General features: G+C 38.9%; 1 protein-coding gene across 3 annotated transcripts in view; it reads right to left on the reverse strand.

The window, feature by feature from the left end:
• Positions 1-19505, reverse strand: part of cadm1b (cell adhesion molecule 1b) — a 245223-nt gene extending 225718 nt beyond the window's left edge. The window contains exon 1 of one of the 3 annotated variants that reach the window (XM_044119210.1): positions 19374-19505. In XM_044119210.1, coding sequence (XP_043975145.1) covers positions 19374-19449 — 76 coding nt within the window. In that variant the 5' untranslated portion in view covers positions 19450-19505. The remainder of the gene's footprint in view (positions 1-19373) is intronic. The other 2 variants (XM_044119211.1, XM_044119213.1) reach the window with 2 other exon arrangements.
• Between the last annotated feature and the right edge of the window lie 7397 nt (positions 19506-26902).

Here is a 26902-nt window from a genome sequence, read left to right on the forward strand (position 1 = left end):
AAGACTTTTTTCTCATTTTATTTCGACCTTCTGGTCGTATAACCTCAAATCAGAGAAGACGACCAGCTGAATTTAAACGTGTTAGTAAGCAGAGGAAAAGAAGCCAACAACTATGACTGAATTCTTGGAACATTATGACTTTATTTTTGCAAAAATAACAACATAAATAAATAAATAAATAAATAAATAAATAAATAAATAAATAAATAAATATTAGCCCGACTAGTAAATTTAATCATAGTGTTGACCTGAATTCAAAGTCCAAATAAATACGAGCTTTAAAACTCACTTGTCAAACAAGACGGCAGCCTTTGACATGCTGACATTACTGAAATATGAAAAAAAAAAAAAAGTTAGATTTTTCAAAAATGAAATCTTCATAAACCAAACATTTGATTTATCAGTAAAATAAACTCTGGCGAAGCAACTCAAATATAAAGATATCTAATAGTCTGGAGATCAGTGACGTGTGGTGAGGGAGAGCCTCATCTGTCATAATGGAGAAATATAATCATAGAATAATTTATATTGCTATTTTCACCCTGTGGTTTGTACTTTAGAGTATTTCAGTTTGGAGAATTTGTCGACATGGCAACTATTAGTCATGCTCAAAGAAGAGTTTGTCGTTTGTTGCAAGTCATGTAAGAAACGCATCAAATCTTCACACTTTCTACTCAATCTAATTTAGCTAGAGCTGTTGTGAATGAACGAATGGGTAAAAAACAAAAAAAAAGTCTGTTTCTGGATGTGTGAGTCTGGTAGAGACATGCTTAAAAAGACTTTGTGTAATTAGAACCAAAGACGAGTCTACAATGTCTTCAGGATGCCTGAAAACACACTTAAGCTTTGTAGTTGTGGGGGAAAAAAGAACATTTCAAAAGTATTTCTTTTCCACTTTATGGTAATGTGCTGCTCAGTCTTCGTCTATCATATGAAATGCTGATGGAAACACTGAGGTTTGTGGTTGTAATGTGACAAAATGTGAAAAAAAGAGAACAGTTCAGAGTGGTGTGATTACTTCTTTAAGGCACAGCAATGCAGACGAACTATGTGCTATTTCCTGACTTTAACAAAGTACTTTAGCATTTAACAAATACACTTTATGACTAGTGAGAGTTCAAAGAGCGCGGCTCACTGTCAGGATGCCAAGACGACGTTACGAGCTCCAGCTAAGCTCTTGCTGATGACAGAAATGGGAGCAGCGCTAAATTATTTGTCTAATTCAGGCCTACGTAGAACATGACCACATTAGTCATAAAGGCAAACGATTCCTCCGATAGATTCCTGCTCTTTTAAGTCTCAGAAGTCATTATCATCATCATCTACGGCGAAGCAACAGAGCGCGAATCCCAGCGTTTATTTTTTCTCCCACACACAGAGTTATTTGGCAAGCACTCAGGCAAATCAACAGCCTCAAAAGTGAAGTTTTTGACCCATTCACCTATTGATCCCTCTTTCTTTATTCATGTTTTTTTTTTTTAAGAATTCAAGATGGGTAAAATCTCATCTGGGGAATTCGTTCAGTCTCTGCTTGTCTTGGATCCAAACACTGCCTCAGTGCAAACGGCGAGAAATACGACAGTGGGCTTTTCACTTTGGTTACGATGCTGTCAATTCAATGGCAGAATAAAAATGTCGACCGTGCGGAGGCAAAAGAACGTTTTGTGAATCTAATACAGAAAGTAGGAATTCAAAGTTAAAAAGAAATAAACTTCCACATAAGAAAGACATCTTAAAGTGTCCTTAACAACTACATTTGGTTCCGTTTCAATCCATTTCCCTTTTACACACTGATTGGTTGAGTTTTTGATAATCATGTTTAGCTGAATGCTATTTTTAAAAAAATAAAATTAGAACAAACTGCTTCAGTTTGTTCAAAATTAGGATAGGCAATTATTACAAATGAGCACGGATGCTGATTATTTCACTGATTCACTATTTTGTAATTATGCATCTTTGGTCAGTCGCATCGTAGCTGAGTCAGCGTTTCCTTTGGTGCTCGTCTCGGGGGTCACTTTGTTTTGCTTTGATAACTGATGGTGTTAATCATTTTAAATTGATCTATTAATAGCGTGTTATAAAATGTGTAGCTAGGCGATTCTGATAAATGTTATGTTCTTATGCGAGTTGTCATAATCTGTCATTTTTCTAAAGCTGACTGGTTCAAAAAAAAAAAAAAAAAAAAAAAAAAAAAGGACCAAAGCCACAAAACAAAAACGACAGGGTGTAATATGAAATGGTTTTGATTTATCGCCAGAATTCTCGTGAATATTAAACAACTAAGAGAAATTAACTGATGCAGAATAGCTGAGCACATAAAACAAGTTTAAAACGGAGATGTTGAGAGTTTGAGGTACAAATTTGCTTAGATAGAACAAACAAAAATATTTTTTAAGAAGACTTACTTACGATAGGTCTTGTAAAGATATCGTGGAACAGAATTAATAATAGTTGTTTTGTTGTGGTTTTCAAAAAAGATTTCTTTTTCAATATTTGGCGTACACATTCATTTGGAGGGAATGCCAGTGAATGTCAGTTTACCCTTTGACATTTCATACTTTCAACGTTTTGGTCTTCCAGTCATCGAGCATAGAAATATGTTAACTCTTGAAAAGAGAACAATCTCTTTTTTTGCTTATTTATCTTTCGAGATGAGCAAATTGCCCACGAAAATAGATAAAGTGAAACATAATGATTATAGGAAATATGAAAAGGTTTGTTAAAAGGCACAATGCGGAAATAAACTGGGACAAAAATCAATTGGTGAGCAAGTGAAACCAAACATTTGAGCCCTGATTGGATATCAAAACTTAAAAAAAAAATAGGAAAAAAAAGAAAAGAAAATTAGCAAAAATCAAATAAATCCATTTTTGTTTCCACTTGAAGAAGTACATACTGCCATTAATGTAAGTCATTGAAACGTAAAAGAACACTTGAGAGTTTTGCTCATTTTTTGGTTTGGAATTAAAGCTGCACAACACAAACAAACATAATTGCCATCTCAATATCAATCGACTCAATATTCATATCTCAAAAAAATATTTGAAATGCACTTATTGTTGGCTTACATATTCAAGGTGAATATGTAAGCCAACAAAATGACAACCCTTGACCGTGATTGGGTCAAGGGTTGTCATTTGATGTTCAGTCTGTAAGATTCAGCAACAGGTGACAATAACCAGGACAGAGAAAGTCATAGAGCGGCTTGATGGCACACGTAATAAAGACAGGAGAGAAGACAGCGAGGATTTACGGCCAGTGAAATGGACCTTTTACCTCTTAACAACTAGAATAATTCTCTAATACAGCTCAGACTGGCTGTGATAAGAACAGATCAACTAGCTCTAAATCTGTCACTCCTAATTTCATTCTCAAATCACTGATATGAAACTTATGAAACACGTTCACTTGGCCTTGCAATTTGCCCCTTTGTTTTGTTTGTGAAAAGGAGCGATCTGCAAAGATATGTTTTACTCTAACCACACAATTAAACCAAAAATAGGCCTTACTGTCCTCTATTGAGCTCAATGTTTAGCAGAGAATAACGTAAGTTATTCAAGTTAATTAAAAAAAAATAAAGCTAGCAATATTAGTTTTAACTTCAGTAGGAAAACCAATATCTCAACATATTAGTTTTACAGTCACAAGGAGAGGAAAAAAAGTCACGCGCTGGTTGTTTATGGCGGATATGCAGATGCGCAGACAAGCCTATTTTAACCACAAAGAAAATTGCATTGCATAAATAAATCTTCAAAACGCGCAGAATTCATTTCAGGGATATTGCTTATATGAAAAAAAAAAAAACAGGACTTTCTGTTTTCCCGGCCCTCTTTTTACCGAACGTGTTTTGCTGTTTTCCTTAAGATTTGTGAGTTCCTTCCAGCTGGCGTCCCTTGGTGTGTTGTTAAATGAAATTACAGAAACATTAGGGGGTCTGTTGGGGGCAATGCCGAAAAAGCAACACAGCAACTTGGAATGACCCGACTATTGTAATGTTGTCCCCGAAACTGGCTGTGTCCTGCTGTGTAAGGGAATAATATTTCATTCATGCCTGCATAAATGCATTTGCAAACAGCACCGAGAGCGACTGATTGTTTGGGATGGTGTAAAGTAAGAACAGGCCTGTCCTCCGACGTTTGAGTGCATATAATCGAGACTTATATATATATATTTTACTTTTTTTCACATTTTCCACTCTTATCACAGGGCTAAAATGTGCCAGCTGCAAGCAGACTGCGTTTCTGTTAGCAGCCTTAGATTTATTGATTACTGCACTGTTTGCATTCTGTCGATGCTTTGGCTCTGTACAGTAGCGCTGCATTATTTCCACTGTGTACCACTGTGCACTGTGGTTATTTTACCAGGCTCAAATGTGCCCCAAAAAGCCCATGAGAACACACACAAACATACACACACACACACAAAGTAACAGTGGCTCCTCTCCTTGTTGTCCGACAGATCTATTGCACAAAGAAAAGCTCCAGTTTGGACTCCTGAAGTGAGTAACCCGCTACTATACACACCGGATGTACTAGATAACAGTTGTCCAAAGAGGGAACGAGTAGATATTGTATTGACAAATCTCCTCTATGTCATTTCTTTTTTTGTGTGTGTGTGCGGCAGAAAAGACAAAACTCCTTTTTGAAAGCCAAACACTGTAGCTGCCGATCAGTGAACCAGAACCCTTTTCGTTTTGATTCAAGCAGTGGATTACCGAGAGCTCAATAACTAAAGATCCCCTCTTCGTTCTCACACGGTCCTTTCTTCTCTCTATTGATCACCCTTTATTTAACCTTAAAGTTGCAAGTTCTTGTCAATCACGGTCAAGGGTTGTCATTTCTCTCAAAACGAGAGGTCCAACAATCGACATAAAGGAACATTTCACCAAATATTTTCAAACCAGTTGCCATCCATCCATCCATCCATTTTCTGTTCACCCTTGTCCCTAACGGGGTCGGAAGGGTTGCAGGTCTCTATCTCCAGCTACGTTCCAGATGAGAGGCGGGGTTCACCCTACACAGGTCGCCAGTCTGTCGCAGGGCATCGAACCAGTTGCCTTTAGTGGAAATCAGATGACAACACGCAATGCCGGAAGAACATAATCCCAGTTATTCTAAAACCAATTTGAGCACACTTTCAAAAATGTACCCGAATATCCCATAGCGTCAGAGAAAACCTACTTTCTGACATTTCATTAACTCCATAAAGAGTGCAGATATTGAAAATACGTAGGTACATAAGTGTTCAAACACTTCTCAATGACACTATGAGATCTAGTACATTTCTTTTCCAGGGACCGTAAATGAAATTGCTTCTGGAACATGACTGGAGTCCACCTGGATTAAAATGAACTTTGCTGGACATAATTTGGAGCAAAATACATATAAGAGAAGTCAAAGAGAGTCATATTACCTCATTTTAGACCTCCGACACTCCTAGCAATCTTGCCTTGCATCAATTGTTTCCAGCATTGAAAGGAAATGTGGACTCCACTTTTTGGAAATGGAAGAAATCTGAAACCACCAGGACCCTTCTTCTAAACTGGACTGCCCAATCAGTCAAGTGGGTTATTGGTCAAAGAGGTGAGCAAAAACCCCAATAGACCCAAAGCTGGAGCTCCAGGGTTCTCTTGTTAAGACAGCGGGAAAACTATCTTGATGGACAACCATTGCTTATGCTTTCTTATGCAGTTTTTCTCTGACCATAAAGGACCAATGACAGCAGCCACCAATAACCGAGACCATGGCAACAATTCCCATTCCAACACGACGACGACTTGAAGCACAGCCAAGACAACAAAGGAGTGGATTTAGGCGCAGTCTGTGAACGCACTGGATTGGCCCAGTCAGAGCCTGGACTTAAATCCAAGTAAATATCACTGGAACTACCTAAATAAAAAACAAAAATGGCTGTCTACGACACTGTCCGTCCAACCTGAATAAGTTTGGGAGACCGTGCAGAGCAGAAGGGTTTAAAATGCCCATGGACGGGTGTGCCAAGCTTGTTGAGTCATGCCCAAGAAGCCTGCTGCCAAAAGAGCTTCAGCAAAAATATTCAGATAGATTATTGGATTAATAAGAATTTGGCAATCACAAAAAAAACTTGCAGATATTTCAAAGAACATGCCTTAGCCTCGTCATTACTGGGTGCTTTGCATGGATGTTTGAAAGTAAATAATCAGTTTTTCACAGATCAAGTGTGACAAAATAGAGGGGAGAAAAAACTAAGGTGTGTGAGCAGTTTCTGGGATTTATCTGTCTGCTTTAAGAGTATTTAACTGATTTCCCCCTTTGGTCTGAATTATCCAATTTTGAACGCTTTAATGCTTTGATGACTCCCATAATCTAATGTTTTCTTAAAATCAAATCTCAGATATCACAGACATGGCTGAGTGCACACACTTTATGAGGCGATCCTGTGGGACAACGAGCGCAAATTTTGATCGAGCGAAACAATTCCTCAACTTCCAACAAAAGTCAACAAAAGAATAAACCTTGCATGCCTCATTTTAAGCAAGAGCAGTGGCATAAAACCAAATAATCTGTTATTTTTAGGTGATTTATAGATGCAGGCCATAACTGTTAATATGTGAACGTTATCAATAATACTGTGTTGCATCCCTCAATCAGTCAAAGATTAGAAATGAAAAATTCTCCTTTGATAGGATTAGCAGATCAGAGACAATTTCATATAAAAGCATTTCCCTGCAGCATGGCCCTTTTTTCTTTTTTTTTTTTTTTTTTGCTTAATAGAAAAAGGTTGATTCAAGAATTGGGATAATTTTGAAATTCCTCCATTTTCTGACAGATTCTCTGTTGTGGAAACTAGAAATCCAGTTTGTTTGTTTGTTTGTTTGTTTTTTTCAGGTATGTGTTGAGCTTTTATTTTTTTCTTTAAATAATAGAAAATGAAAAATTGCATCAACCAGGAAAGGACTGGATTGGTGATTCAACCTAAAAACAAAAATCTCAATAATGTTAACTTTGTCCCAACTCTTTTTTTCGTCCGCTTTTCCCGGATGGAACGATGACTCTTGCTCCAGCAAACAAGCTCTAATAGATCCCAAACTGGCCACTCAACAGCAAACACACGAGCACTTAGGGGAGATAAAGGTGTTTCAGTTTGGTGTTAGCAACTAAAGTAGAAACAACAAAAAAATAAATAAAACAACAAAAAAGTTGCTAATGGAAAGTAAATGCTTGACTTGGACTCATCAGAACGACAGAAGCACGACTCCAAATGCACGACGACGACGACGACGATGATGATGTTGCTTGGAAACTGCTGCATGTGAGCAGCAACCAGCAGCGGATAATTTTGACCAATTAGACGAAAAAGAAGAATTTCATTGTTTTCATTATTACTTTGTGCCTCAGCCAAAAACGTGCACACTTGAAACTTGAAGAGAAAAAAAAAAAAAAGCTTGACAGAAACTTGCTTTGGTACAATGTGTTCTAATCATTTCAGTGGTGAAAAACGTAATTTGATTTCATTTTTTTCTTTCTTTCTTTCTTTAGGTGAAGTACCGTAATAGTTTTTTCTTTCTAACAAAGTCTTTAACACTGTTTGGGCAACAGCCAATCAGAAGGGCTGGTTCGGTTTAGTGAGCACACTCGTTTAAAATAAAGAAAAAGCTGATTGTTTCTCCACATGCTTGGAGATTGGAATGTTTAATAAAAATGTTAGCACCTAAAAATACAGAATATATATTCTCACATTTCCTGAAATAATGGCAAAAGTCTTCTTTTTTTTTGCCAAAAAATGATGTAGGCACAAAAACAGAGAATGAATTTGGGCGAAAAATAACTTTTCAGAAGGTGATAATGTTCCTTTTTGCATTACAAATAAATGTTAACGATCTATTTACTGATGTATGGGAGTATGAATGTTTTCAACTATAGAGTAAAGCACTTTGGGTTCTACATAAATTATTAAATCCATTTACCATTTAAAGAAAAACCATAATCCTTTTTTCCTCTTATTTTCCATTCACATTTAGCTCTCTTTTATCTCATATCGGACGTATTTAAACGCCACTTGTGGATGCGACGTCAAGCTCCACTTCAATGTAGCTTTTTGTTCTACTCCCGGCTAATGCATGTGGACATAATAGGCGATTTGCAAGTCAGTGCATTTTGCTTTTTGCTCTCACCCGCCAATAACGTACAGGGAGAGGCCGCGCGGCGCAGTAAAACGACGGGACGGTTTAATGGTGTCAAAACCCCAACCTCATCCACCGCTCATGAAAAAGTGGTTATTGGCATCTGGACGTTACCTGTGTGTGTGTGTGTGTGTGGGCGTGTGCGTGTGTGTGTGAGTGGGCCACAACACACACCGGGATCACTGTGTCATGGTCTCACCACTGTTTTTTTTGAGTAACTTCACAATGGTGAATATTATTTTTCGCGTGGTGCTGGCTAGGGTGGATATGTGCCCGTTGGAGTTTTTCATTTGGAAAAGTGCTGCGCTGTGAGCCTTAATGATGGCTTGTAATTGCTCCATCACCCATACTAATGTGCACTCTCTGTCCCTTTTCAAAACAAAATCATTGCATTTCCATTTTTTTTTTTTCCTCTCCCTGTTTTTTCTTTTTTTTTTTTTTTTTTTGCTCCCCCTCCTTTTCTCCGTGCGGGCTTGATTGTCGGTGTCTAAACATCGCAGCCAATAGAGAGAGGTCTCTCAGATCCACAGAACAGAGAGAACAATGTCATATTCATAAGCAGAGACATCAGCTCTCCTCCTCATTACCACAGCACTGTGAATGGGAGCTTCTGTCCCCACGACCATAAAAGAACCTGTCATCTGTCTCTTTCCCCTAATTGACTGTTTACTACATTTCGACACAGACAGACAGATTTTTGATCATCCTCGGTTTTGTCCTTCTGTGTGGCACTGCGGCACAAATGGAAATGTCCTCTGACTTCTTTTTTTTTCTTTTCTTTCCTTTTCCATATTTTACATCCTTTTTTTAGCATTAACTACAAGACTCGCAGTAATAGCATGTTTGCCGCTGCATTCGGCAACCTTGACAAAACAACATGACACAGTATTGACACAGAGGTCCCACTGCCTAGTATGCGGAAAAGAAAAAGGAAAAGAAGAAAAAAAACCTTATGCCCAACAGCATCCAGGGTTTTTTTTTCTTTTTAAATGAGACTGAAGTATTTCAGAAATTGAAAGGAAGGTAAAGTCAAGGATAGAAAGAGGTTTTCACTTTTTTTTTATTTTATTTTTCCTTTTAACACAAACCTCAAGAGGTGTTTTTTCCCCCAGTGTCAGATGTTGCATCGAATAACTGGACCCTAAAAAGGTCAAATGAAAAAATGAAAAATCAGCCTGTTTGCTTTAAGCTGCCTCCATACCTTTTTTTTTGTGTTGTTGTTGCTTTTTTCACTAAAGTGCAGTGAAGAAGTAAATGTTTGGGGTCGTCAAACAAACCCTTAACATCACACAAAAATCGACTAAGAAAAAAAACAACAACTTTTCAAATGTTGATTCAATTTAGTGGACGGTTGTGGCCTCAACCTAGGTTCAATCAGCAGGTCTTCTTGCTCCGTTGCTATTTTTTGTAATGTAAATTACAAATTAGTAAGTAATTATGTAAGTAAGTATGTAAATTAGTAGTACATGTGGAAGTGGCAAAAATCAGGGGATTTTTTTTGTCGTTTTTTTTGACAGTGAAAAAAATTGGGATTAAACCTGCCATAAAAAAGTCGGATTTAAGTTGCCTATGGGACTGAAAACTCGCAGATTTGGGTCACATTTTCCTGCTCTGCGAACATAACGTTAGTCTTGTGTGAAAAAAAATAAATAAGTGCCTTCTTCTCAAATGGAGAATTAACTTTGATTAACCAACTGTTTCACTAGTCACACCATGTCTGCCTACAATCTGGAGAAATTATTTACAAAGAACCTGTTCGACAGCATGAAGGAGGCTTAAATTTGAAAAAAGCAACACGTCATTCCTTTTATGAAATGCTAATGACATTTATCAGTCTTGAAAGAGTTACAAAACCACGTCTAAGGTGAGAGCCATTAAATACAGACCAGTGGTGAACCTCCCCCAGAGTGACAGGTCTATCAAGATTACATAACTCATCCAAAAGGTCACCAAAAAAAAAAAAAAAACAGAACAAAATCTAAAAAAAGCTTCTTTTTTTAAGTTTCATTTTCACATGTCAGTGTTCACGGTTCAACAGTAAAAGAAAGTCTGGCGAAACTTGCATTAATCGGAGGGTTCCCTGTCCACAAATAACACAGAACGCCTGTTCTCGTATTTGACATCTTTTTGATCCACAGACCGTCAGAGAACAATTCCTCTTGATTTAAGAGGCAAAAGTGGACCGTTTTGTAAGGCGAGCATGCAGCTAGTTTCATGTGGCATAAGAGAGCATTTCCAGCCATCCGTTTGTGATTTTAAGTTCAAGTGCCAGTTATCACAAACACTTGGTGCCGTTTGTAGCTCAACCAGTTGCTAGGTCTAAGGGGAAAACTGGTGAGGATCACCTTTTCATTTGACAACTGCATTCTGTATTTACTTGAGTCATCACTGTCTGATGATAAACCGAGTTTCATGATCTAAAACACTTTGGATTTGACAAAAAAACAAAACAAAGCAAACACAGAAGGAACCTGGAGGCAAATACGTATCACCTGTGGTATATGTGCTTTTACAAGCTTAGTGAAAAAGAGTGTAAAGTTTGATAGCGGGCACACACACACGCACACACACACACCCACACACACGAATCAGAAAAGGCATTTTACAGCTAAGAACATGGATTTAACAGTTTTTCGGGAGAAGTCAGAGCCGATGGAGTGGAACTGCACACCCCCGAGGTGCATAACCTGCACCGCTTTCTTTGTTAACTCCGCTACAAGTGGCAAAACTCCTTACATGCCTCAGCTGCCAATTCTGCACCAGCCGCTCACTTCCAGCAGCTCCGATTAGCTGCCACCGCATAAAATAGTGCCATGCATTACCCAACAATTAGACGGAGGCTTATTAGGCACAGCTTAATGTAAATTTAATGAGCAATAAATCCGATTTCTTTAAATAGAAGAGTATATTATTGTTACAAATGATGTACAATGGTGATCTCATAGTGCAGGCGATGAAATACTCCACATATCAACGGGCCATTAAGTGCACTATTAAATCTACCGTGCGCTGTTCTATAAATGCTTTTTCATACGGACGGTGGGAAGAAAAAAAGCCATTTTAGAAAACGTACTACAGTGTGAAGATGAGATTTGAAACACTCTGGATTGATTGATTAGATGATAGATTGGTAGAAGACTACCAATCTATCAATAATCAATTACCCTAAACCTTCAGCTGACAGTTTTTTTGGTGAAATGTTAGTTCATGTTTATACCTTTGAACAAACCCTTTCACATTTCACTATTGGGAATGATGGAGGTAATTAATTATAATAAAATGCTAAAATGTCATACTTTGACTTCTTATTTATTGTTTTTCAGATTTTAAGATACATTATTTTTTTTTCAGATCCCTGTTTAGGTTATTATTATTCAAATTAAACAGTATAGATTACAAATCCTAATTAAAGTACAAAAACTCTGAGCAAGCTTCTGCTGGTAAGTATCATTAATTGGAGTTATATGCATGTATTTTCTAATACCAGACTAGAAGCTCACTATTACTTTAAATAACCGGTTATGAGTCTGGGTGGAAAAACATCCACAGCGGTTCGTACTGACTGATGCGCAGTCAGTACGAACCGAGAACGTAGAGCACATAAAGACCAAATGTCTCTATGAGCAGAACTCATTTACATCACAAAGCTCAAAACGAAGTCAGGCAACGTTTGGATGTTTGCTCGGTTGCAAATTAAAAATCTATTTCAGCAAACGATCTGAGAACTAGATGGTCATTGTAGCAGAGCTTCATATTAATATGGCTCAAACTAATTCAGAGCCTTCTCTGGTTATTTAAGTGTTAAGTTTAAGTGGGTTAGCTTTCCTGCAAACCTGAGCGTTACTTCCTGAGCAAACGTTTTAGTCGCTCTTCGTGTTATCTTCTTATATCCCAAGCTATCTTGGTGTTTTTTTGATCATTATTTCTTGAGACTTACAGAAGACCTGACAAAGGTTTTCTCTGGGCATTGTCTGCCTTCTCTTATTATCTGCCATCACATCATTATTATTCCTCCATGTAAGCAACAGACTGGCTGTGTTAAGTTTGGTAAGCCACTTAGCTCTGATAGTTCCAGGTCCAGTTTCGCCACCAATTATCATTTCACACAAATATGTCTCCGTTCCGTCCCAACCTACTTCCATTTTCTACCTTTGTGACCAAAGTCTGTTCCACAGGCAATTTGCCGAACTCAATTTTGTGTGACCCCTGACCACAATCCAAAGGTTAGAAACACTGTGGAAACCCCCTGAAAACTCTTTTGATGATTTACATTTAGAAGGAAAAAAAAATAGGGTGAGAAAAATAACTGAGCAGGTAAAAGTGTGTGTAGTACTTTCAAAGGACCTAAATCAAACATATTTTCATTGGTTATTGTTTTAATCTTCATTTAGGCTCATTTGAAAGATGAGAGATTTGACTCATAATCAATCCAAAATATCTCTGGTCAGTTCTTTACTCGTATAGGAAATGTTTTCTAAAGATAGGCACGCAAAACACAAAAAGACCAACCTGCAAAATGAGTAAATAGCAAAGGGCAAAATCACCAGCTGCAGATTAAATTAAATAGGCCAGAGCCGAGTCATTTGTAAGTTTTGCAAATAATCTGAGAACTTCAAGCGACAGCATGGCTGCAGATGAACAATGAAACTGCATGGTAATGAATATCAAACCCTACATTTCCCAACTGATGCTGAAACTCAGGACTGTGCAAAAGAGTTCAAGTCATACTTAATTTCTCCATGTTTTCTTCTAATAACCCAGATTATCTAACTATTTTTTAAATGTGGCTTTTATTCATATTTGTAGATGCTTCTTAATTGTCTTTTTTTTTTTTTTTTTCCTCATTTTCATTTTTTGTTCATACCTCTACCAGCTCTACCAGACTTTCTTGGGTTGGGTCAACAAATACTAGATCATTTTAATCAGTTTGAATTTTTTTTCCCCAATTTTTTAGCTGAGTTTTTGAAAAATATTAAGCGTGGGACTAAATCAAATAAAGTAGCTTAATGCGAATAAAATAGCATTGCAGCATCAAAATCTTGCCATATTTGAACTGAGCTGAAGAGTGATGCATTACTCAGGTCCTGTATCGCATTTTTATTGGATTTGTTCATATTTTTTATTTAAGGAATTAGAAAGCAAAGTCCAAAATAACCCCTCCAGACGAGAAGATTCTGCCCTCGGCCTGAGTTACCCCGCTGATGTTAGCCTGTTTCCAACAACACAAGACTTCCTTTAGAGTCCGTAAAACTATCTTGCTCCCTGACATGCAGACTTAGTCTAGGTTTGACATGATTGCTGTCTGGAAACGTCTGGCATGTTCAAATGTCGATTGGGGGAAAAGTCCCACTTTTAGACAACAATGTCATGACACCTTAAATCAGCTGGAATCGTCAGACGCTGCATGGCACTGTGAATGTAGCATGTCGTCAAAAAGTGCATGCGCTTTTGACCCTGAACTTCCACCTCATTTTGAAAACAGGACCCCATCTGCGACCAAATGCTCACGTAACACACTTCTTGTCAGAAGTTGTGATAAGCTGAACATGTTAAGAAGCAAACACAGCATGATGCTATATGCGATTGTTTTTCCAGTTACCTGCCTGGGCACGCGTACCATCAACCCTACAGCCGTTCGTGTGGGCTTTCACACCTGCAGAGTACTGCGGTCTTCACCCCGAGACCTGGTTTCAAACAGTGCCGGTGTCAGAGACTCTCATTATAGAAGATGTAAACAACTAGCTGGATCGTAGCAGAAATGTCCACTGATAGCCGGCTCCATGTAAGCAGCGCCTTAATGCTGCAATGTGTAACTTTTACACAAATAAAAGCTTTTTCTCATATTTGTTAAAACCGTCACCATGTTGTGGCAGTATAGTACAAGACTAATAATCTGTGGAAAGAACAAGCTACACCACCTCCACCTCCCTAAGCTACTATTACTGTCTGAAAAAATTCCACCGCCAATCAAAATCAACCAATCAGAGCCAGGAGGAGGGTCTTAGAGCTGTCAATCTATGCTGCTCTATGTGCAGCTCCCCATTCCAGGAAAACAGTTTATCCGCCATCATCAGTGGCCATGGTAACTAGTATTAGCATTGGTGGCAGGCTACGTTGTGGTGAACCAGCTGTAGCGTAGGAAAAAGCAAGGAGGGAGGGAAGGGTCAGCATGAGCCTGATTGACAGCGCTAAGACCCTCCTCCTGGCTCTGATTGGTTCTTTCTGACTGAGTGGTGTACTTCTGCAGTTAGTAGTACGAGCACTGGGAGAAGGCAGATTATTTTTTCACAGATTATTTGTCTTATACCATCACAACGCGATCATACTTTTAACAAGCATGTAAACAAAAAAATCATATTCATTTATAAAAGTTGCCAACTGCAGTTTTAAAAGCCTAAATCCTGACCCGTTTTTTAGAAACATTTCATGTTTTGGACTTTTGGATTTTCGTGTTGCTTAGCGCATCTCCGCTTTCACCAACTCAATAACCTTTTCTCCAATGTACAACTAAAATATGGATGAAAAGCATGGGAGCGCATCCCGCAGGCACCAACATCCACCATGGCCACAGGACAATCAGAAAACACAGGGGAAACTTGTATCATAACAGAAGAAGAAGGAAAAAAAACAACAACAACAACAACAAAAAAAAAACAACCACCCACCAGAATACAAATATACGGAACACAAATTGAGGGCAGAGCGGCACGCTGTGAGCAGATTTCAGCAGTGTCTGTTTCAAAGCCAAACCTCACCATAGGCAGCCTGAGCCGAACATTGTCAATCACTCACCGGGTCAGACGCCAACTGGCATCCAAGAGCTCTGTAACAGCTGTATGTTTCCTTTTGTTTCTCTGAGATCCTGTCCTTCAGCGGCGCCTCGAGGCTCCATGACAGCTCGTATTGATCCACTTCACCATCACTCAGTCCTGACGAATGGCTTTAAACTGGCAATAAGTGGGATCATTGAACCCTCTGAAATTCAACCATCTGATGCGCTACAACAGGCAGGGGCCTCGGGAGACACGGAGGAGAGACACACTGCTAAACAGATTCCTCTGCTGTAATGCAAAAAGTCCCTTTTTTCTTTTTCTTTTTTTTCCATTTTTCCTAACGGGAACGCTCAGCCGTGGCAGCTCTTTAGCTTTATGACTGCCAACGTTCGGAGAAGGAGCCGTGTTCTCGTTTGATAAGTGGGACCAGGCGTGGGTTGGTTGTGGGGTTCTCACGATTCGGCAACCTTGAAGCGAAGGTGACGCAGCGTCGCCGTTTTTACATACGCATTTTGAAGGAAATTGCATAACATGATCTAGCTGCTTTTATGCAACACGGGAAAAACTACAAATTAACCCAACTGTAGCTAAAATAAACAGTTGTCATATTTATTTTGATTTTCGTTTATAGAGCAAAGTTAAATTGTTATTTGGTAGAAGTTTTCCTGGTGCATTTTATACACAACACTGCAGCTTTTGACATTCTCCTCTTTACAGAGTAACACAAGTGCAACAAACTGAGACCAGCTGGTTAATTAGTCAAGCTATTTGCTCTGGTAGCCACCCTGCAGCCGGGTGCTTCAAAGACATTTCGCTTATAGCTTCCCATCAGAAGTTAAAAAAACAGAATATGGCACATTTTGTGGCAAAACTCTTGACGAGTTGCCGCTAAAATCACTGTCCACATTTCTCTGGACACAGAAATATTTCCAAACAGTGAAATATGTGTTCCTTGTAATTAGGGCTGAAACAATAAATCGGATTAGTCGTAACGAATCGATTATTGAAATAAACGTAGAGTGTTTTAGTGATCGATTAATTGTCAACTGGAGTATACAGTCAGAAATAGGCAATTTGCTGAAAAGAAAACAACATATTCAGTGCAGTAGTTAAGCCAAAACTGTACAAAAAACATGAACATTTTGCATTTAAGATACATTTTGCATTGTCAGTAAACATGTTCCACCCAGAAATCCTTTACTGGAATAGTTTTAGCTTCACCTGGCCTCAGACCTACACTCTATCAATGTCAAAGTCTAGCAGAAATGGCCGAGCTTTTCACATGTTGATCTATAAGGTTGTTTTTTTGGGTTTTTTTTGCTGCAGTTGCATCCTTTGCAACAACTACGGTAATCAAGCGTCCACTGAAAAAATGCCACAGCATATGCCACACAGCTCTCTCCCTAATTGCATTTTATGGAATAAAATGTTTCTTATTTAAAAAAGGAATTGAATTATTTGTTTATTTGCATACTTCTAATATTGCATAAAAAGGCTCAAGTGGTTAAACAAAAGCATTGGTTTGGTTCATGATTAATCGATTAATCATCTAAATGATAAACAGAATAGTGGAATACCAAAATAATCGTTACTTGCAGGCCTACTTGTAAGTGAAGGCAACATGTAATGGCCTTATTTCAGCCAGCTGATGCACAATGTGCAGCAAGAAGTTGGGGAAAGGAAGAACTGTTAAGCCACTTCAATGTGTTTAATGCAGGACTTTAAGCCATAAGAAATGAGAGGTGTGAAGTATTAGCAGTTTTAAAAGAATAATGTCATGTTTTGGAAATCGAGAGTAGGACCAAAGTAAAGACATGAACTTGGTTGGCATGAACATGGTGACGGGAGATTCGGCAACTTTCGCTTCAAGGTTGCCGAATCGTGAGAACCCCACAACTAAAACAGCAAACTTAAGGAGCTTACAGAAAAACAAACAGGACACGGACAACAGGAAAAAAAACAGTAAAGAACAATAAAAACCAGTGACTTTATATACTGAGGTGAGAGAGGAGAGTGACAATGAATGCAGGTGAGTTTATCAGGGGCGATTATGAACAGCTGTGGAAGAAAGCTAGCAGGCAGACTGAGCAAAGGAGAATAATTTACACAAAGGAAGCTAAGCCAAGCACAAAGAACCGACAAAGAGAGAGAAAGGCTAACACCGATCTAAGAGAAACAAATCCAAATGCACAAAGAACAGAACATAAGTCCAAACTAGAATACTAAACACAATGGAACGAGGTAATATGCCAACAACTTATTTAATGAACACGGAGAAGTCAACTAAATGCAGAAAAACCTTTTGAACATGAATAAAGCACTCAGAAATGATCAAAACACAAAAGCCAAACACCCAAGGATCATAGCTATAACCTTTGAAACCTTGACATACCTTGATGAAACAGGCCTATGCCTGTCAGGGAGCTATTACCTATCCTTCATTTTCATCTTAATTCACAAAATTCCAACACATAAGTCTGGGACTTCTTTTCCATTCATAACATAAAGACCTGCATATTTACATTAGCAATTACAAAATTTAAGTGCATCCAAAAGGCCGAGTTTTTCAAAGAGCATTTCATATCTATTATTAAAAACCACAAGCAACAAAACCATGAGGTTCAGATCGGAAAAACACAAACGGCACCCTACACAAACTATCCCCATGATAAAACACGATGGTGTCAGTATAATGTTGTGGGAATGTTGTAAGGTGTAACACCGAGCATCCAGGGGTCAGGGACCTTCAGTCCCAGGGCCCTGCATGTTTTAGAGGTGTTCCTGCTAAAATACGGCAGATTTAAAGAGTCTTATTTGATTCAGGGGTGCTGAACCAGGCAAACATCTAAAATGTAGGATATTCGTTGTTGAAGACTGACTCTGGATAACATGGCCTACTCAAAGTGTAAGTCGAAAAGCCTTGCAGACTCTTTTCATCCAATACAACTGGAGCTAATTTGTTAAGAACTGCCCAAACTGTCAAATCTAAGTCAAATCTGGTAGAGAAATTACCTGAGAAGCAAACGTAATCCTCCAAAGCATTGACTTGACTATTTACTATTTATTTACTTTTTTTTTTAACCTGAGGTTAGCTTAAAAGAAAAAAACATGTACCAATAAAAAACGCCTGCTATACAACTCCATATGTCACACAGCTCTCTCCTTGTATTTGGGCCTTGAGGTTATTCCCTATTCAGGATGCATTATTTTTCTCAGCTAAGAGGTTAATTAAATTAATGTGACAAGGAGACGTTGCTGTAAATGTCATTTAGCTGCTATTCAGCATGGCGCATAATACATTCTGCAGCTGTGAAATGAAAGCCTTGTAACCAATGAACTGCAAAGCGGGAAAAAAATTGTCTAAAAATTTCTTTAACAAGTACCCTCATTTTGGGAGCAATGGCCACACACACACACACACACATGGTTTCTGCAGACCTGTTGATGTGTGTGCTGCAGATAGCACTGCTCTATACACCACTGTTATTATGGACCAGAATCAAGCCACTAAGTGTAACCCCTGTCACCTCAACTGTTGCTTAACACCCTTAAGGGGTGGCATGTCTATCCCTACTTGGCAAAGTGTCTGCAAAAAAAAAAAAATAAATACAAATAAATAAATTTAAAAAAATTACAAAAAATCTAGCACAGATCTGATGCAATGTTATGCACATTTTTCTTTAAAAAAAATCCATCTAGGATTGTTGCAATTGCTTTACTAAACCGACATGGCAGATGTTCACTTAAAGCCTCGTCGGCTGACTGGGGAGAAGAAAGTGCGGACACGCGCTCTAATGTATCCGGGGCTGCAGCTGCTGCCACGGCCAGAGGATACACAAGCTGCAATGCGTGTTTTTTTTTGTTTTTTTTCCTTCTTCTCTCTCCTCTCCTCTAAAGCGCACCTGAAGCGCAGAGCCTGAGAGAGAGCGAGAGCTGAAGGGGTAAGCGCGAGGAGGAGTTGTGTGTCTTTGAGGATGCGGTAGAGAACTGGAACTAGAGCCGCGTGCTCCCGGTAATGCTTCGGAAATCCATTGCCTCACTCGTTTGAGTAAATACACCGTTTGTTCACTACTCACACTTTATCTCCGCTTGTTACTTTTTCTTTTTTTCTATGGCAACTCCTGGAGCGTTCGGCAGTTAAGAAATGAAAAATAAAAATACGACACAAGCGGCAATACAAGTCTCCAAACAGCAGCTCTTTTTTAGTATTAAACAAACTAGTAAGTGATGCTGAGATTCAAGGGGGGAGGAAGCTCGTGCGCATCCAGCACGCATACGCACCAACAACTTCTCCCTGGCAGCTCGTTACTCCGCGTCCCCCTCCGTTTTATTTTTATTATTATTTTTGGTTTGGTTCATTGATTGCTGTGAACGAGTATTTCCCCATCACAAGGCAGCTAAAGAAGGTAAAAATAAAACCCGGGGGGAAAAGGACTCACCTTTGTGAAGAAACGCCGCTAAAATCATGAAAACAGAGAAAGAAATAGCGAGAGATCCGCTCCCCGTGATCGCCATGTTGGATACCTGCTTGAGACTGGCGGCGCTAAATCACCTAGAGACGGCCATGGGATGGAAATGTAGACACATGAGGGGCGGAGAGAGCGAAAGATAGAGAGAGCGAAAGAGAGAGAGATAGAGAGGGAGGGGGGTGGAGGGGCATAGAGAGGCTGCCCGCTATTGCATGGGAGCTGCGTTAGGTTGCAATGACACCTAGGCTGGTGTAGAAATAATACAGCGCTTCCTCGTGAGACTTTTAAAATGTTTAAGGTTGTGTTATTGCCTCCTTAGATTGTCAGCTAAGACATACTGCAATTCCCAGTGGGAGAATTGAGGGAATATAAACGTGATTCCATGGGAAGCGTGAAATGCCAAGCAGTGCTGTGAGGTAAATTCACCACAGAGGACCACAGATACTTTATGGTTGTATTATAGTAATTTTCTTTTATGGTTTTTTTTAATATATGTATATCTTGCTGTTTATGTGGTAAACCGAACCACAGTATGCTTACTTGGCTGGGATGTACTTGTTTATAGCCACAGTGCAAAAACAAAAAAAAATCATCCGATAAAACTGCATTTAATTAGTGTTCATTACGCAGGCGCATGTCGGAAGATTAAAAACATAGTGGAAGCGTTTTGTTTTTTTCTTCAATTGTTCTGTTCTAAAACAGATTTTTAATCAGCTATGCAGAATAATTACACACAGTGATATGCTTGTATCACTATGTTATCCAAATAATAGAATTATTTGAATGATCATATTTTCTTTAGGGCCATAAGGAAAATTACTAAAGAGCTGGTTGTGTATGTAATCCAAAGATATTGATGGCAAGTTTAGTGGAAGAAAAACATAGGGATGGTACAAAATTAATTATTATTATTAATAATAATAATAATAATAATAATAATAATAATAATAATAATAATAATAATAATAATAATGAGTACCGTTCCAGCAACTATGCAGCAAAGCTCATTGAACAGTTTTGGAGAAACATATGATATAGATGTATATATGATCAAAAAGTGAATTTATTTCATCAATTCATTTCAAAAATGAACACATGATGATGTGTAGGTTTGTAACATATCAGGCATTTCTGTTCATTTTGATGACAATGGTTTGTGACACAGTTTATCCAAAATTTATATCACATAAGATTATTAACCTTATAAAACATTTTATTACTAAAATATTACTCTATCTAGTCATGAGGAAGACTACTAACTAGACTGTTGTTTAGCAGTATGAATTGTTATTGCTAAAGAAGAATTGCTGTTCCCAGGGTGCTGTATCCAAGTACCTTTATGTAAAGTTTAGCGGAAGGAAAAAGTGGCTGAAAAAGGTGCCATTTTCGGATGTTAAACGGCACAGTGGGCCACCACCAACAGGTGACATGGCTTTCACTTAATGTGAAAACTTTACAAAAGACCTCGAGCCACATCAATTCTTACTCCAGACAACCAGAGCCTTATGTCTTGCCAACGTCTTCAAACACTTGAATGGGCTTTGCTTCGCAATCCCCACAAGGCTGCGGTTGTTCCTGCTGCCCTGTGCATCTTTCCCTACGATATGTTTTTCTTCCACTCAACTGTCCTTTCATGCTGTCCCTGTGGAAAGCCAAGCTGACTGCCGGGCAAGTCAGCAGTCATCCCCATGACCAGAGCCAAACGCTTTCTATAAATGTTTCAAAATGTATGAGTTACATGTTTTGAAATGAATTGTCTGAATAAATTATTTTTCTGTGATAGTCAAATGTTTCTGTACATGCTTATGATTGAGGAGTCTTTAACAAGACAGTTGAGGCTTTCCTTACTAAACATAATCCCTGAAAAGCAATACATAAGCAGCTATATGAATTGTATATAATTTTAAATCCATCAAGAAAATGCAAGTTATTTATTATAGAAAATGCTTTAAAATTCTGCCACTGTGTAGATTTTCAAGCTTCAATTGAATAGAAAACAAAACGTTATTTTGAATACTTCCAAGTTATGTTCTGTAAGCGTCTAGTCAGGACTAATGTTGCTGTTTTTCCAGTTACAACAGAGCTAGAAATCTAAATGATCAAAAAGATTTACTTATAAGAAAAGACTTTGAGACAACAAATGCAAATCCAAACCGTCTAATGAGTAACCAGTCGTGTTTTGACTGTTCTTCTCATTTCTGGTTTGAACAGGGGAATTCGATTCTGAGTATTTTTAGTCGGAAAAATACAGATGACTTGTGAAGACTGTTGGCATTTATAAGCTCATGCTTCACCTTTCACCCTCTTTCAGGACGTCAATCACTTATTTATGAGGAATTTCAGCTTTCTGTTTTTTTTATCTCTATCAATCACCAATATTGCCGGATTTTATTTTATAAAAATATGTTATCCTCACCTCAAGCAAAAAAAGAGAAAAAGGTAAAAGGATTCTCAGTAAGATTGGGAGAAAATCCGGTTCTGCAATCATTTTTTTTCTCCGCTCGATGTCTACTCAAATAGCGCCCCCTTGTCCTTGAACCGAGTATTCCGCCTCACAGTATGGGAGTAACATCACATCAGAATGAAACCCTCTAGAAAAATCACACAGTCTGAATGAAATATTTTGAGATTATTAATAACTCTCTCCCCCGCCAGCCCCCGGTGCATTCCTTCTGTGCTTATATTACGTCTCCGAATGTCTCAACTTATTCTCACCTGGAGTACAGGACGACTATCTTGTGAGGATCGCAGGAGCCACAGAGAGCCATGCATGACAACGTTGAATCTCATTTCCCCTTTTCATTGTGTCAAAACAGCACAAAGGCTGCTAATTGCACAATCTATTCTCTGAGGCTGCGTGTCAGTCCTCATTCCATGGATGAGTAGATAGCATTTAGAACTTCGCTCTAATGCTGCAGCCGTCCCTATCACTACAGATTGAATTCCACACATCAAATTTATTTCAGATGTTATTATCTGTGGCAGCCTGCCAGTTCTGCCTGCCACTCACACAATGTCTCCGCAAGGTGTTTTCTCCTCGCAGCAGTGGCCAAAATGCTGTATTTTCTGACAGCACACAGCACCAGTGGGCAACCCCTCTCTTTCCCTCTCCCTCCCTGTCTCTGCAGAGTGCACCTGGTGGAGAAGTGCTTCAATAAGTCAAAAATGTCATCCTCTTTTTGTGTGTGTGGGACTTTCTTTTTCTCTTCTTCTTCTTCTGCAGGTTTGTGATCATTTAATTTGGCGTTTGCTTGATGGTTCACTTCACCTGTGGCTCACCGCCTCTAACCCACCCCCCCAACTTTTGTTTTCACCCCTTGTCTTTCTATCTCTTTCAGCTGTTCGGTGACTCACTCCACTACCGAGTGGCATTTCCTTCTCCTTTTCTATTTTTTATTTTGGGCTCACAAGGATAGATTGGTTTTGTAGGTTTCCCCAGAAACCCAGTGTTTCTGGGATAAATAATGGATGGGAACGGATCGGATCAAGACCAAACTCCTTCATCTCGATCTTCCGCTGTAATGGCCGCCCGTATAGACGGCTCTGTTGTCTTCGTGACAACGCCTGGGATGGGGGTCACGCTTTCGAGGGGAGGTTGGGAGGGGAAACATAAGAGGATATGCGGCTTTCAAAGAGTTAAGAAGCATATATTGTCTTTTTTTAGGAGATCTTGGGTATGAGTGCATGATCTGAATTGCGATGGTGATATTTAATAGGGGCAGCCGTGAGCATTTTCTATTTAAATTAGTCCAGAAACGGGTAATAAAAGATTTTCGCCTGGCGCCGCTTCCCCGTTAATGTTTGATTAGAAATGCAATGCTTTTAAATTAAGATTTCTTCCCCCCCCCCGAACCCTCCACCCCTACCATCCCCCTTCGGTATGAAATCAATCAAATTAACGGAAATTGAATTATTTGAGATGGTAATCTATTTAGGCAAACCATTCACCATGAAAATGTTTTCCTCCTGTTTTGAAAGGAAGAATAATTGAATCAGACCCTCGTAAGTGACCCCCAGTGGCTGAAACAGAGCAAGGCGTATAGGAATGAAATCTAGGTTCATCCCCCAACCCCCAAACAAAACAAAATAAAATAAAACTCTGAACACATAACTCAACATAAAACAGCAATGTAACATTGATTTCTACTCTACTACAATATACACACTTGCAAAAGTTTTTACATCTCTTGATGTTTTTCACAATGCAGCCAAATTACAACATGATTAGCAGAGGGGGGAGAATATATGGCTAAATTTGTCTTTATAAATAAAAATAGAAAGAATTGGCATGTGTTCATATTTACTCTGATGTCCCTAAATGAAAACCGCCGTTCCCACCATGAGACACAGCTGCAGCTCATCTACCAGCAGGACGGCAAGCACAAAGCAATTTGGATCAGAAATGTTCTGTGTTTTAAAACGGCCCAGTCAAAGTCCTGAAATAATCCCTATCAAGAATATGTAGGGAGATTTAAAAATAGATGCGCTTAACAATCTGACCAAACCTGAGCTGTTTGCAGAAGTAGACAAAATGTCAGGTCTCTATGAACAGTGGCGCCCCCAACTGGGAACCCTGGGGGGCCCAGGAACCCATCTGGAAAAAATGTTGGCTCAGCCGTCATGTTCATGTCATGGAAAGGCATACAGTCTTCTTGAGACATAAATGTAAAACACAAAAAAATAATATTAAACATATGGTGAATATTATATATAAATACAAAATGACATAACCATATTTGATTGTTTTGTGTTTTTCTTATTTTTTGCAGGGGGTTTTGAATTTTTACTGACCTGCTCTGCCCACCCCTATGACACTTTTCAGGGCGCGCCGGGTGGCACTTTCTACAAGTGTGTAAAACTTGTAGAGATTTAGTCCAAAATATTTGCAGCTGTAGTCGTAGCAAAAGGGGTTTCTTCAAAGTAATAATTCTTCTTTAAAAAAAAAAAAAGCAAAAAAAAAAAAAGCACTGCGGTCAAATCAGAAACACTGTACATCACAGAGAACATACCCTCCCACACTGTGAAATATGGTGGCGGCGGTATCATGATGTTGGGATGCTTTACTTACCCATGCCTATTGTTTTCAGTGCCTTTGGTATTTTATCTGTTTTTAAGCCAGATTGTTGTTTTTTTTGTTTTTTTTATCTCCTTGCAGTCATTCAGCACTTTGAAAGTTTTGCTTTCAGCACCTTATAAAGTTATTATTACTTTATCAGTGGCTGGAGAAGCTCGTCAAATTCTGGTCTAATTCTGAAATTTGACCAGGGAGAGAGTCGTCTCCACACCTTGATGTTGCAAATATGTTTCAAGGCGAAGATGATAGACTTCAGAAAGCAGTTGAAGTTGATTTAATTTTGGTGCATCAGAGTATTTGGGATTAAATAGCAAATCATACTACTCTCCTCAAATTTGATTTGTAAAACATCTGATTCCCTTCCTCTTCAAAATACTCCACTTTGTGTTGGTCTTTCACGTTAGAGTCCAATAGGTTTTGTGTTTGCAGCATGACAAAATAACAACAGGTATGAACACTTCTGTAAGGCACTGTACATCCGCGTGGCGCACGTAACATAACAGGACAGCGAGCGTCTGGCAATGAACGCTGAAATGTGTTTTTGTTTCCAGCAACGCATCACAATTCGCATTATCGCAGCAGCGTTTGTGGAGGACGGCATTCCTGCAGTCTCTTTTTATTTCCCTTCCGCAGTAAATTACCACAGGAAATGATACTCCAAATATGCCGCCACAGGTCATCAATTCTTCGTGCCTCTGAGGGACGGAAACTTGTACGCTCAGCTGGTCCTCCTGTCTTGTTTCTTGTCACGTTTACGTACATGAATGTGGGGAACGTTTGTAAAAAACAAAAAAAAACAAAACAGAATACGGCTTCATGTTGTTAGAGGAGCAATCTTTAATTCTTGGATGCATTAAAGTTAATGATTAGACATTAGCATTAAGCCTCTAAACCTCACACAGCTTTAGAAAGCAAACCCACTTGAGTGAGTTATTTTTTATTTTCCTATTGAAGTTGTGTGTTTTTTTTTTTTTTAAATCATAAAAATTGATCACACACGAGAACGATCGCCATTATCCCCCCCCAAAAACATGAAAACGGGCAAACATCATAATTGGTACAGGACATGCTGCACCTATTAGCAGCCGGTCCCATGCACAGGCAATTTTGCATCCCCCAGACACGCGGCAGGTGATTGTAATAAATCATGACTCATGCGGCACCTCGCCGATGCTTAATGGTAAGAAATTTGTCAAAGAATAGTGTGTGTGTGTGTGTCTCGAGTTGACTGGAGAGGCCTGAGCTCGACTTTCCCGTCTCTATATGTGCTGAAGAGAAATATTGTTTCAGTCTCCCACCATTTGTACCAGTCTGAACTCGGAGGGACTGATGGGGCCCTGCACTCGGCATTTCTTTTTTACCACTTCGCTTCCTCCTGAGGCTCGAAATGATCTATTAACCCAAGTGGTCCAATAAATTCATTGCATAACTCCAGAGTATTTTCTATTTAAATTCCGGATGCCAGCACAGTGTCTGACCAGAAGAGTCACCTTCCCCAATTTAGAAAGTACTGTGCTGACTTTTTATGTTTTACTGGGAGCAAGTTAGGATTTTTTTTTTTTTTAAACCAAATCCAGTGTAGTGAACATATCCTCTATTTCATACGGCAATATTTGAAGAGACGTCGTTTGATCAGAACAGTTTGTAATCCAAATAAATAATTCAAAATGGGTGAAATCATTGATCTGGCTCAAGAAAACAATGACACTTAAAAAAACAGTCTTTATTATGTCTAGTAATTTTTTTTTCAGTACTGAACGATTAATTGAGGTGAAGAAAAGAGGTTGAAAATGTATCAACATTTTGTCTTTAGTACTTTGATATTAACCAATCCCTAGTTCGCTCATCCAGGCCCAGCGGGATGGGAAGGGATTGGGGGGCCATTAGGCTACACAGTTCTTACTAATTTGACCTCATCATGAGTAACAGACATGGTCACATCAGGTTGTTTGGTGTGTATTCATTCTGCAGGAAACATTATATGAACTTGATAATGAACACAATTTTATGTACAACAGGAAAAAAACAAACACAACACGAGCTTTTGCACGACTATAAAAGTGGGGGTGGGGAGGGGAGTTGAGAAAGGAGCAAGTTTTGTGCCGCTGAAGTATTGGTATGTTCGGTCTGGTACAATTATCAGCACAGCTGGAGACGGCGGGCTTGAAATGCTGGCGTACAGTAGAATGATCATCATAATGCAAATCCAGGATCATTAGCATCAAACTGTCCGTGTCTATTTCTGCCAGGAGCCAAACGGCCGTGGCCACCCACTGTTAATGAAGAATACCATGCCTATAATTTTCCACATTAAAGTCAAAGTCAAACTGATGGCATAACACCAGTAATGGTGTTATATTAATAGAGATGTATGGAAGCCATGTTTCACCATCAAACCTTGCAGCCGGGCAAAATAAATGTAAAC

The sequence above is a fragment of the Gambusia affinis genome, linkage group LG06 (genome assembly GCF_019740435.1).
Source record: "Gambusia affinis linkage group LG06, SWU_Gaff_1.0, whole genome shotgun sequence".
Taxonomy (NCBI): domain Eukaryota; kingdom Metazoa; phylum Chordata; class Actinopteri; order Cyprinodontiformes; family Poeciliidae; genus Gambusia; species Gambusia affinis.